The sequence below is a fragment of the Bombina bombina genome, chromosome 3 (assembly GCF_027579735.1).
Source record: "Bombina bombina isolate aBomBom1 chromosome 3, aBomBom1.pri, whole genome shotgun sequence".
NCBI classification, from domain to species: Eukaryota; Metazoa; Chordata; class Amphibia; order Anura; family Bombinatoridae; genus Bombina; species Bombina bombina.
In genome coordinates, this window is record NC_069501.1 from 982472198 (window position 1) to 982484594 (window position 12397).

A 12397-nucleotide genomic window follows, 5' to 3' on the forward strand; every position below is an offset into this window, starting at 1 on the left:
GCATTGTATTTAGCCAATAGAAGGAAAAAGGAAACTGAAGAAAACACTTGATCAAATTGGAAAACCTACTAGAAAAATTAACATTAAAGGGACAGTCTACAATAGAATTTATATTGTTTTAAAATATAGATAATCCCTTTATTACCCATTCCCCAGTTTTGCATAACCAACACAGTTATATTAATGTACTTTTTATCTCTGTGATTACCTTGTATCCTAAGCCTCTGCAGGGCTGCCCCCTGATCACATGACTTTATTATTATCTATTGACTTGCATTTAGTACTGTGTTGTGCTAACTCTTAAATAACTCGTCGGGTGTGAACATATTGTTATCTATATGGCCCACATGAACTAGCAGTCTCCTGTTGTGAAAAGCAAATAAAGCATGTGGTTAAAGGGACATGCAACCCAAAAATGTTCTTTCATGATTCAGATAGAGAATACAATTTTAAACAACTTTCCAATTTACTTATTTTATCTAATTTGCTTCATTCTTTAGATATCCCTTGTTGAAGAAATAACAATGCACATGGGTGAGCCAATCACATGAGGCATCTATGTGCAGCCACCAATAAGCAGCTACTGAGCCTATCTAGATATTAATTTCAACAGAGGCTATCAAGATAATTAAACTAAATTGGGAAGTGGTTTAAAATTGCACGCTCTTTCTAAATCATGAAAGAAAAATGTGGGTTTCATGTCCCTTTAAGAGGCTGTCTGTAGTGGCTTTGCATAACCAACACAGTATATTAATATACTTTTTACCTTTGTGATTACCTTGTATCTAGGAACCTTCTTCCAGCCCCCTGATCACATGACTGTGACTGTTTATTATCTATTGTCTTGCATTTAGCATTGAGTTGTGCTAAATCTTAAATAACCCCCTGTGCCTGAACACAGTGTTATCTATATAGCCACGTGTACTTTGTCCCTGTGTTGAAAAGAGATTTAGAAAGCATGTGATAAGAGGCAGCCCTCAAAGGCTTAGAAATTAGCACATGAGCCTACCTATGTTTAGTTTAAACTAAAAATACCAAGAGAAAAAAGCAAATTTGATGATAAAAGTAATTTGGAAAGTTGATTAAAATTAAAAGTCCTATCTGAATAATGAAAGTTTAATTTATACTAGACTGTCCCTTTAAATGTTATTAAGTATATTAATATATCAATGTTGGTTGTGCAAAGCTCGGGAATGGGTAGTAAAGGCATTATCTATCTTTATAGTTAAGACTGTCCCTTTAAAATAAAACCCTCCATAATTAAGCATAATAAAAAAATACAATGTATAAGTTATGCTTTTACTGTATTTTACCTCAGAGAAACTGGATTACAAGGGCAGAGTGCTTGACAAGACAAAGGAAAACTGAGTTATAACTGAATGTTACAGAAAAAGTATTCAGAACTTGCCTGGGACAAGACGTAGTAACAACTGAAGCAGGTTCTCCCATATACCTGAAGGACTTTGGTAATAAGTATTGTATTGTGTTTATTTTATGTCCCATTTTATTTTAAAGAACTCTCTCTGCATGTATTGTTTATTTTAGTATGTCTTCTGTTTTTGTAATTTGGCACTGTGTAACGTGGATCAAATATCTGAATTCGCACTCTGAAGAGACAAGGTTAAAGGCACGTTACCCAATTGTTAATTGCGCGAGTTATTGGGTCTCCAAGACACCCAAATTTAAAATTCTTGACGGTGGCAAAAATTTGTTAAACTGGGGTGGTTTGTAGGCAGGATTTGGGGGTTAATTTGGTGACCCTTCATGTCTTTTGTAGAGATAAAAACAATCCTTTTGTTTAAAAATATAATAAAAAAGGACATTTATTATGCATCTAATTTTCATGTTAGAACCAAAACAATGAACTAGAGAAGAATTTACGTAAAAACCTATTTATATCAAGAATTATGCTAGTTTCCTGGTTTGTACATACATTTATTAAAGAAAGAAAATGGAACTGTGTATCACACCTGTTTGGTCATCCAGAAGATAATACTGTTTCATAAGCTGCCAGTGACCCTGAAGAGATTTGGCTGTGCGTGACATATAGAACACCTCCGGGTGTTTGTTTAGCAACTCCTGGAATGAATCCAGTGAGGGTTGAGAGGTCTGTAGAGGAGCAGAGAGTTAGCACCATACAGAAAACAAACAGAATTGCAGAGAATGACAAAGAAACATATGTAAATACCTACAGAGCTCACTGTGCTTAATAGCTGCTCTTCTGCTTTGCTGAACAACACCTTGCTCTGAATGGCAGCAATGACCTCAGGGTGCAGCTGTCGGATTGCCTGGCATGATAACCTAGAGACAAAAAGTATCATCAGTGTGAAAATTTCCTTAGTTTGTTTAAAAGAAAATAATCTCATAATACTCACTTAGAGATCACAGGGTCATATAGTAGGGCATACCAACGTTCTTGTATTTCGTTAAGCGTAAAGCGGCAGCTGAACTTGACCCCCAAGTGTACAGCTTGAAGATCATTAGTGGGGGGGGGGGGGGGGTAAAAAATAAATAAAAATATCAAGTAAAAAAAAAAAAAAAACATTATATAACTGTGAAAAACACAAACTAGACAACTAGGGACTACAACCTGCAGCACTGTGTTGATAAGAAGCAGATCATCTGCAGGTTTCCATCTGCCTAGGTCCTTGGTTACTTGCAGGGGCTGTTTGCTTTTCTTGATACGTTTTGTGATGCTAGGACTGGGTGCTGGAGATGGTGGAGCTGGAGCAGAGACAGTCTTACAGACCTGCTAAAATGGTTCAACAAAATCCATTGATAGCAAAGGAAATAAAACCAAAATGTCTACCATTTAATTTACTATTTATGACATACTATAAGAAGCATCTTACTACCCTCCTTGGTGTGTTAAACAACATGAACAATATGAGTACCAGCCTTTATGGATGGAGTAAAACAAGCACAATCGTTTAAGGTATGTAAGATCAAAATAAATAATACTGTACATGTATACTGTAATATTCAATGTCCCTTTAATATAGTAATTCCTGTAAATGAAACTGAATTTTGGGGAATAAAAATAAATAAAAAGTTTTAGGTTTGAACATTTTTAACATGTTATACATAACTAAAGGTTTTTTATTAAATAAAATAACTGATTTTAAAGTGTCAGTAAACCTAAAAAATAATGTTATATAATTCTGCACATAGTGCAGAATTATATAACATTATTTTAGTGTTATCGTTATAAACCCTTTTATTCCCTTTGAATTTTTTAAAAATATGTCAGTTTTTCAGACCCGCTCTCTGTACTCTGCTGAGCGGGTCTGTTTTTTTTACACAGCGCATCGGGCCAGCTGTATAGTCACAGCCCGGCCCGACCGCGCCATAACATTAAGTGCAGCTCGCTGCTTCTGTCAGACAGCACAGAAGCAAGCTGCACTTAGTGTTATGGCGCGGTCGGGCCAGGCTGTGACTATACAACATGCCCCAGGTTTCTGCTTAAAAGAGCAGTAAACACAGTAGATTTGCATATTAAACAAATGCATGATAAAAAGATAATGCAATGCAATAGCACTTAGTCTGAACTTCAAATGAGTAGATTTTTTTCTGACAATTTTAAAAATGATGTCTATCTCCACTCCCCCTGAACCATGTGACAGCCATCAGCCAATCACAAATGCATATATCTATATTCTGTGAATTCTTGCACATGCTCAGTAGGAGCTGGTGACTCAAAACATTTAAATATAAAAAGGACTGTGCACCTAAGGATGATATTAAAGAAATTATGTCAGAAGTGAAAAATTGGTATGGAGACTTGAAAAGGGACTTGACAAGAGTGACATAAAGGGTCACACATTTAGAAGAAAATCATAACACAACATGCAAAGATATCCAACTTATCTCCCGTTTAGTATATTAGCAAGACGAGACAATACACCATCTTCTGGAGAAAGTGGAGGTCCTAGATAATAGGAGCAGGAGTTACAACCTCAGAGTACGTGGAATACCAGAGACCATTCAACCAGTGGCACTGGAGGGCTGTCTCCAAGACTTATCACAAATAAAATGAAGCAGTTGTTACCCATCGTCTCGCAGAAAGAGCCACACAGCGTATCTTCGGTGTGTCTTCAGCGTGTACACACTCACGCCCCCCCCTATCCGATGACGTCAAAATCCAGGAGCCATACAGGAGGTGTCTCCGCCCAGGACAGCCAACAAGCAACAGCCAAACACAAGTACAATTAGTACGGCTGCACCGGACAAAATAGACGTAAGATCTTCAAAAAATGTGTATTTATTTGGGCAAAAGCATAAAACCAAAATGTACTGACATAGTAAAAAACAAGTAGAAATTAGCTCACTCCACACCGGAGTGAGCGGAGGTAGCAAAAAAGGAAACTGTATACGCGTTTCGTGCGGGGCTGCCGCACTTGATCACTACATGAATAACACATCCTAATGCTACCCTTAAATAGCCACAGATGATAGAATTAGCAAAACTTCCGGTTAACCCTTACATGGCTAATACATATAGCTGGCACACCAAGTTGAAAGGTCTGTACCTAAAATGCAGAACTGTGATTAACACTTTAAATTCATTATTTATAAGAAAGTGTGATTAACATATCATATATGTGCTTGAGAGAAACCCCACAAGCATTTATGAAAAAGCAGAGCCAAAATTAGCAAATGATAAACATGTTAACATAAGTTATATTAATTAGTTACACAAACAAATCAACATCAGCCTCAACATTTTGTCCCTCTGGTGATCTAGTTTGCAGAAAAAAAGATCCACTTCACTTCATTTTTACAGAGGGCATAATCCCTATCACCCCCTCTTTTTGTCCAGGGTATATGAACAATAGCTTGAAAGGCAGCCAATTGTTTTTTGCACTCCCTACAGGTGAGGAGGTACACAACATGTGTAGACTTGCAAGAAAGTGGAAACCTAATATCATACTCTTTATTGGTGACACTAGATTGAAAAGTGTTCCCCTCAATAACATAAATTACACGTTTTGCAAATCCTAGCCCTACATTTGTAGAACCCTGTTCTCCTTCTAAGCCAAGTCCCAGATTTCTTCTCTGGTAACAGAGGGCGCAAACTCCAGATACTTGAGAATGATCCAATTCTCAGTAAAGTAATCTCAGATGGGGTACAATGTGTCTCCAGACGTGCCAAAACTATGGGAAATTTGGTTGCGCCCTCTATGTTACCAGAGAAGAAATCTGGGACTTGGCTTAGAAGGAGAACAGGGCTCTACAAATGTAGGGCTAGGATTTGCAAAACGTGTAATTATGTTATTGAGGGGAACACTTTTCAATCTAGTGTCACCAATAAAGAGTATGATATTAGGTTTCCACTTTCTTGCAAGTCTACACATGTTGTGTACCTCCTCATCTGTAGGGGGTGCAAAAAACAATATACAGGTAAAACAAAAAGGGCCCTAAAAGATAGGGCTCTTGAACACCTCAGAGACATTGATGACCCTGATGTGTTCACATCAGTAGCTTCGCACTTTAAATTTGAACACAATGGGGATTCTTCATTGGCTGCCTTTCAAGCTATTGATCATATACCCTGGACAAAAAGAGGGGGTGATAGGGATTAGGCCCTCTGTAAAAATGAAGTGAAGTGGATCTTTTTTCTGCAAACTAGATCACCAGAGGGACTAAATGTTGAGGCTGATGTTAATTTGTTTGTGTAACTAATTAATATAACTTATGTTAACATGTTTATCATTTGCTAATTTTTTGTCTCTGCTTTTTCATAAATGCTTGTGGGGGTTTCTCTCAAGCACATATATGATATGTTAATCACACTTTCTTATAAAGAATGAATTTAAAGTGTTAATCACAGTTCTGCATTTTAGGTACAGTCCTTTCAACTTGGTGTGCCAGCTATATGTATTAGCAAAACTTCTGGTTAACCCTTACATGGCTAATTCTATCATCTGTGGTAGCATTAGGATGTGTTATTTTATGTAGTGATCAAGTGCGGCAGCCCCGCACGAAACGCGTATACAGTTTCCTTTTTTGCTACCTCCGCTCACTCCGGTGTGGAGTGAGCTCATTTCTACTTGTTTTTTACTATGTCAGTACATTTTGGTTTTATGCTTTTGCCCAAATAAATACACATTTTTACGTCTATTTTGTCCGGTGCAGCCGTACTAATTGTACTTCTGTCTCCAAGACTTATTTAGGGCCATTAAGGGAGATAATAGCGCACCAGAAGTCGCCATCGAAAGAGCACATTGCGCCAAACTCCCACCTAAAGCACCCCCGAGGGATGTAATACTCAAACCACTCCACTTCAAAGAAAAGGGGGAAATTCTAAAACACTCAAGACAGAAGAAGGAAACTGCATCCAAATCTTCACGGACCTGGGCCCAGAAACACTTCAGAAACGGAGGCAACTAAACTACATCACCACCGTTCTCCGGGAACAGAAAATAATTTACAGGTGGGGCTTCCCAGTCAGTATCATAGCAACTAGGGGAGATATCACAGCAATGTTTAAGACCAAAGAGGACTTAACACGCTTCTGTGAAGCACTAAAGCTCTCTATTACCCCACCGGATCATCCAAGACGTGGAAATACTAAACCCCAATCTCCTCAAGGCAGGTCCACAAGATACTTGGTACACACCTCAAACCTGCGCATCCTTCATGCATTGCTATACATCAGGGCCAACATACCAATGGCAGGCAAAGAGAAGACACAACCAAACCCCCTTAAACTAATTTCAATTAACGCCAAGGGGCTCAACAGCCCAGAAAAAAGGTTGATAGCTTTTAATCAACTACATAAAGAAGCAGGAGATATATTATACATCCAGGAGACATTTTAAAAAAAGGAAGGGAGCCCAAGCTCATAAACAACAAACTTAGAAGAGTTTTCTTGGCATCATGCCATTCAAAGAAAGGCGGAGTAGGCATAGTCATCAAAAACTCTATTCACTTTCAACCAACACAAATAATCAAAAATCCTAACGGCTCATATCTAATAGTAATAGGGATCTTGTTAAACACATATGTAACACTTGCAAATGTATACCTTCCCAACCAGGGACAACACATAGTATTCAAGCAGGTGACCCACCTTTTGTTTAAACACACAAAAAGGCACACTGTTCTTGGCAGGAGATTTTAACTTATCATTAGATCCATACGCAACACCTCAACGGGAAAGACAAGTACACCACAAAAAGTTCTAAAAGCCACAAACAACCAACTACAACGTCTAAAACTTCATGATGTCTGAAGGTTAATAAATCCCAATCTGAAAGACTAGGCGCTGGACTGACCGTAATAGGCAGGATCAGACTGATATACTACAGGAAAGTTCTTCTCTGTGAAAAGCATTACTGGGCTTAAAGAAGCTGCACCCAGGTGATATATAATCTATCTATCTATATACACATATACACAGTGGATATAAAAAGTCTACACACCCCTGTGAAAATGTCAGGTTTCGGGGATGTAAAAAAATTAGACAAAGCTAAATCATTTCAGAACTTTTTCCACCTTTAATGTGACCTATAAACTGTACAACTCAATTGAAAAAAAAAACTGAAATCTTTTAGGTAAAGGAAAATAAAAAACTAAAATAATATTGTTGCATAAGTGGGAACACCCTTTTATAACTGGGGATGTAGCTGTGTTCAGAATTAAGCAATCACATTCAAATCATATTAAATAGGAGTCAGTACACACCTGTCATTTAAAGTGCCTATGGTTAACCCCAAATAAAGTTCAGCTGTTCTAGTAGGTCTTTCCTGACATTTTGTTAGTCGCATCCTACAGAAAAAGCCATGGTACGCAGAGAGCTTCTAAAGCATCAGAGGGATCTCATTGTTAAAAGGTATCAGTCAGGAGAAGGGTACAAAAGAATTTCCAAGGCATTAGATATACCATGGAACACAGTGAAGACAGTCATCATCAAGTGAAGAAAATATGGTGCAACAATGACATTACCAAGAACCGGATGTCCCTCCAAAATTGATGAAAAGTCGAGAAGAAAACTGGTCTGGGAGGGTGCCAAGAGGCCTACAGCAACATTAAAGGAGCTGCAGGAATATCTGGCAAGTACTGGCTGTGTGGTACATGTGACAACAATTGCCCGTATTCTTCATATGTCTGGGCTATGGGGAAGAGTGGCAAGACGGAAGCCTTTTCTTACACACACAAAAAAAAAAAAAAAAAACCACATCCAAGCCCGGCTAAATTTTGCAAAAACACATATGAAGTTTCCCAAAAGCATGTTGCAAAAGGTGTTCTGGTCTGATGAAACCAAAGCTGAACTTTTTGGCCATAATTCCAAAAGATATGTTTGGCGCAAAAACAACACTGCATATCACCAAAAGAACATCATACTCACAGTGAAACATGGTGGTGTCAGCATCATGCTTTGGGCTGTTTTTCTTCAGCTGGAACTGGGGCCTTAGTCAAGGTAGAGGGAATAATGAACAGTTCCAAATATCAGACAATATTGGCACAAAACCTTCAGGCTTCTGCTAGAAAGCTAACATGAAGAGGAACTTCATCTTTCAGCATGACAACGACCCAAAGCATACATCCAAATCAACAAAGGAATGGCTTCACCAGAAGAAGATTAAAGTTTTGGGATGGCCCAGCCAGAGCCCAGACCTGAATCCAATTCAAAATCTGTGGGGTGATCTGAAGAGGGCTGTGCACAGGAGATGCCCTAGCATTCTGACAGATTTAGAGTGTTTTTGCAAAGAAGAGTGGGCAAATCTTGCCAAGTCAAGATGTGCCATACTGATAGACTCATACCCAAAAAGACTGAGTGCTGTAATAAAATCAGAAGGTGCTTCAATAAAGTATTAGTTTAAGGGTGTTCACACTTATGCAAGCATATTATTATTTTTTATTTCCCTTTACCTACAATATTTTAGTTTGTTTTTCAATTGAGTTGTACAGTTTATAGGTCACATTAAAGGGGGAAAAAGTTCTGAAATGATTTATCTTTGTCTCATTTTTTTACATCACAGAAACCTGACATTTTAACAGGGGTGTGTAGACTTTTTATATCCACTGGTATTTGGAACTGTTCATAATTCTCTCTAGCTTAACTAAGGCCTCAGTTCCAGCTGAAGAAAAACAGACCCAAAGCATGATGCTGCCACCACCGTACTTCACTGTGGGTATGGTGTTCTTTTGGTGATGTGCAGTGTTGTTTTTGCGCCAAACATATCTTTTGGAATCATGGCCAAAAAGTTCAACCTTGGTTTCATCAGACCATAACACCTTTTTCCACATGCTTTTGGGAGACTTCAGATGTGTTTTTTCAAAATGTAGCCTGGCTTGGATGTTTTTCTTCGTAAGAAAAGGCGTTCGTCTTGCCACTCTACCTCATAGCCCAGACATATGAAGAATACGTAAAATTATTGTCACATTTACCACACAGCCAGTACTTGCCAGATATTCCTGCAGCTCCTTTTTAATGTTGCTGTAGGCCTCTTGGTAGCTTCCCAGACCAGTTTTCTTCTTGTCTTTTCATCAATATTGGAGGCACGTCCAGTTCTTGGTAATGTCACTGTTGTGCCATATTTTCTCCACTTGATGACTGTCTTTACTGTGTTCCATGGTTTATCTAATGCCTTGGAAATTCTTTTGTACCCTTTTCCTGACTGATGCCTTTTAACAATGAGATCCCTCTGATGCTTTGGAAGCTCTCTGTGGACCATGGCTTTTGCTGTGGGATGCGACTAAGAACATTTCAGGATAGACCAACTAGAGCAGCTGAACTTTATTTGGGGTTAATCAGAGGCACTTTAAATGATAGCAGGTGTATGCTGACTCCTATTTAACATGATTTTGAATGTGATTGCTTATTTCTGAGAACAGCTACATCCCCAGTTATATGCAACCATGTTGCATTATTAGTTATGCAACCACATTATTTTAGTTTTTTTTTGTTTTCTTCCCTCCACCTAAAAGATTTCAGTTTGTTTTTCAATTGAGTTGTACAGTTTATAGGTCACATTAAAAGGTGAAAAAAGTTCTGAAATGATTTATCTTTGTCTCATTTTTTTTAAATCACAGAAACCTGACATTTTAATAGGGGTGTGTAGACTTTTTAACCTTTTAACGCCGTTATGCCGTTCTATTCCGTCATATTTACACTGGGCTTTAAAGCCGTTATGACGGAATAGAACGTCATATCAAACGGCTGTCCTGAAGCCTTCTGCGCTTCAAGGACTTGATCGCGGTCTGGAGGGCGTTCCTAGGGTTGTAGGGACGCCCCCCAGATGCGATCCAATAATTGAAATCTCGCGATCGTATGCACGATCCCGTAGTTTCAATTTGTCTACATCGGAACAGGTGTTCCGATGTAGACACTTTAACCCTGTCACGAAAGGGTTAAATCCACTGTACATACACATATACATAAATACACACACACACACACACACACCATACATACATATATGCCAAATCGTAAAAAGCCCAGGACCAGACGGACTGGGCATCAAATATTACAAAACATATACTCACCGTTTGCTAGCACCTCTAGCATTCCTATTCAACTCATTAAGAGAGAGTGTGGATTCACAAAGCAAATCTTAGAAGCAAATATTACAGTTCTTCCCAAACCAGGGAAAAGACCAGATAAACCGGAAAATTTCCGTCCCATTTCTCTACTTAATTCTGAAATATCAAGATATATGCAAAGATCTTGGCCACCAGAATGAACAGGTTCCTACTCAAAACTAGTCCATCCGGATTCAGGTGGGTTTTGTGCCTGGGAGAGAGGTGCAAGACAACACATTAAAAGTATTACAATTGACAACATATGCCCAACATCACATACCTTTAAAGGGACAGTTAACCCAAAATTTCAAATAGGTAATTCCTATAAACTTGCTGACGATTATTATTTTGAACTATAGACCAATTTAGTAGCCTAAAGCGTTTCTAAGTATTAGTACTTACTTTTGTCTCGTGTGGCTGTTTAAAATGTCTGTCTGCCCCCTCCCATATTTCGTCACCACTATCTTCATTGTGCAGCTCTAACAGCTTATTTTCACCCATACACACTCCCGTGTTTTGCGCATGCGCAGTAACGCTGTAGGGGGGGAGGTTTCAAATAGGAACTCTAAATCCCTTCTCATTTTCCTACAACGTTATAAGCCCACTGCGCATGCGCAATGCACGGCAGTGACACGGGAGTATGTACAGGCAAAAATTAGCTGTTAGAGCTGCACAATGAAGATACTGGTGACGAAATATGGGAGGGGGCAGACAGACATTTTAAACAGCCACACGAGACAAAAGAAAGTTAGCAAGTTTATAGGAATTACCTATTTGAAATTTTGGGTTGACTGTCCCTTTAATAGTCGTTTCAACAGATGCTGAAAAAGCATTTGATAGAGTTCATTGGCAATTTCTGAAGGCGGTCTTGCATAAAATTAAATTTAGTGAAACCTTTATAAACCAAAGCTTTGCATTATATCAAAGCCCCACAGCTCAGATTAAGGTAAACGGCCTCTTATCTGATAAATTCTCTATTAAAAATGGAACAAGGCAGGGCTGTCCCCTCTCCCTGATCCTCTTCGCCATAACCATAGAAGTCCTAGCTCAGAAAATATGTGAGGACAGACACATATCAGGGACACGCAAACATAAGTTAGCGCTGTACGCAGATGATGTTCTGCTTACATTAACCAAAATCGACATGTTTATGGCCAAAACTTTAGCTACTTTTAAAGAATATGGACGGCTCTCTAACTTTCATCTTACCATAACGAAATCTAAATTACTAAACATTTCATATGATCCAGAAGAACTGTCCGAGATACTACAAGACTGCCCCTTATGAATACAACAAACTAAAATGAGATACTTAGGAATATACCTCTCCCCAGAGCCACAAGTTATATATCAAGCCAATTATAAAACTCTAGAACGCACATTAATCGCCAACTTATTCAGTTGGAAGAATAAATCGATCTCATGGGTGGGTCGGATTAATGTGGTTAAAATGAATGTAAATTCCCAGACTACTGTACCTGTTACAGACCACTCCCATACCATTACCAACACAATATCTGCACAAGATACATTGGAAAAATACACATGGGGCGCTATTGGGCCCAGAATAGCCAAGAAAACACTACCACCCCAGAGATAAGGGAGGACTTGGAGTACCAAATATTCACACTTTCAAGCAAGCTATTTCCCTGCAGAGACTTATAGACTGGTGTTATAATGACCCTAACAAAATATGGGTACAATTAGACTGATATACTGGGTACGAGAAATGCAGGCTTACAGGCCTGGACCTCAGCAAAGGATAGGTCTTCGGTAACACTGACCTACCCATTATTCTTAGATTTTTTTCGTACAGTGGGATAAGATTGTACACACGTCAACAAATACCTCTTCAACACATTCACCATTG

General features: G+C 38.6%; 1 protein-coding gene across 1 annotated transcript in view; it reads right to left on the bottom strand.

The window, feature by feature from the left end:
- MCRS1 (microspherule protein 1) overlaps positions 1-12397 on the bottom strand; it is a 76421-nt gene that overhangs the window by 52929 nt on the left and 11095 nt on the right. The window contains 4 exon segments of the mRNA XM_053708085.1: positions 1971-2109; positions 2193-2301; positions 2376-2485; positions 2591-2752. Coding sequence (XP_053564060.1) covers positions 1971-2109; positions 2193-2301; positions 2376-2485; positions 2591-2752 — 520 coding nt within the window.